This window comes from Mastomys coucha, unplaced genomic scaffold (genome assembly GCF_008632895.1).
Source record: "Mastomys coucha isolate ucsf_1 unplaced genomic scaffold, UCSF_Mcou_1 pScaffold17, whole genome shotgun sequence".
Classification (NCBI taxonomy): Eukaryota; Metazoa; Chordata; class Mammalia; order Rodentia; family Muridae; genus Mastomys; species Mastomys coucha.
Window position 1 is genome coordinate 5,936,795 of NW_022196899.1, and position 1,605 is coordinate 5,938,399.

The 1,605-nt window shown below is 44.0% G+C and overlaps 1 protein-coding gene across 3 annotated transcripts in view; it reads right to left on the reverse strand.

Moving 5' to 3' along the window:
- Fabp12 (fatty acid binding protein 12) overlaps window positions 1-1,605 on the reverse strand; it is an 8,617-nt gene that overhangs the window by 1,189 nt on the left and 5,823 nt on the right. For all 3 annotated transcript variants that reach the window (XM_031376241.1, XM_031376243.1, XM_031376244.1), the window contains exon 4: window positions 577-678. In XM_031376241.1, coding sequence (XP_031232101.1) covers window positions 577-678 — 102 coding nt within the window. The remainder of the gene's footprint in view (window positions 1-576; window positions 679-1,605) is intronic.

Here is a 1,605-nt window from a genome sequence, read left to right on the forward strand (position 1 = left end):
AGGGGAGGGAGGGGAGGGTTGCGATGGTCAATTGGCCTACAGCGACTGAGCTTTAATCCGCCCTTTCTAGCTTTCTCAGGGTAGGGAACTCAGTGTATGAATCTGTTTCCTGGACTTTTAGACAGGACAGCGTGCCTTACCTCACGGGATTAGCGTGAGGATTATGCCAGTAAGAACGTGGGATTGTGTAGAAACACATCCTTGCCCTTACTTGCTTGAACTTCCACGCTTCAGCCTCACTCTTCTCTAAGAGCTTTCTTTTCTCCTGCACAATGACAAATCCAGAGGAACACCGCCTTCTGTCAGTGTTGAAACCCTGATTACACAATTCTGCACTTGCTTTTGTTCACGTGAGCGGGAGATCAGGGAACACACTATTTTTTAAATTCTTTTTAGAGCTTCAACTTCTCAACCCGTACGAGTTTCGAATTCTTACAAAGATATGGTTATCTGCGAATGCTTCCTTTCAACTCTTGTAAGAGAAGAAGCCAGGCTCATTTTCTGGCTTTAGGGCCCGGTATGCAGGTGCTTTTCTGGGAGCCAGTTCAGGAGTCAAGGAAACCCCAGAGCACTTACCACCACCATTTTCCCATCCACCAGCCTCCTGCGGATCGTGGCTTCCTTGCCATCCCAGTCCTGGACTTGAACCAAGGAGTCATTATCTAAGATTACTGTACTCTGTAAAACAGAACCAAAGTTAGGTCAGCGCCTATGAACCCTGATGTCCTAGAACTGCTAAATTCCAAGGTCACCCTGCAGATTTAAGATGGCATTTACAACGTTTTTTTGTTGTTGTTGTTGTTGTTGATGATTCGTCTGGGGAGAGGAAGATTTATAAGAATAAAAGTAACAACTTAAAAAAGTGAAACTTTATCTTTTACAGTGTAGAGGTCTTATGCTTACACATCACAAGTGGCTGTTTCAAGCACAGGAGACCAGTTCCCAGTGAGGCTGAAGGGAGCAAGGCCCCCCTCTCTTGTTCTTCCCCCCAGGGTTACTTTGTCTTTTGTCTGTGCTTCTTTAGTTTCTCTTGACAATTTTATCACAGATACCTGAGATGCCTTTATGAACTATTTCAGTCAAAAGTCTTTCAATTTACACATACCGGCATTTCAAGTCTCATGTTTATTGAACCTCTGTCGAAAGGGTATAATAATTCTTTTTATCAGAATATTACCCTTAGCAGAGGTCAGCTGAGGGCATTAACTCAAAACAAAACACACACACACACACACACACACACACACACACACACAAAGAATTTGTTGATAGACTATTCTATAGCAACTACTAGGCGCTGGGAACGGACAGCAGGCTCCATTGTTAAGATGAGCAACCTACTATGGGGAAACTGGTAACACAATTAATAAAATACCAGGAAAGTATTTATTACAAATAAATGCTGCATTTCTATCGGTGGTAGAAGATACAAGGAAAAACTATGTGTGCCACGTTCTAGCTATGAATGCAGAGCCTGGAGACTCTTTACCTTGTTCACCAAGGAGACCACGCTTGTAATGGTGCAGTTGCAAGAACGAGGTGTTTAAACCTCCTTTGGCCTGGGTCCCTGGAGATTAAAAGCCACAAACATCCCCCCCCCCCCCC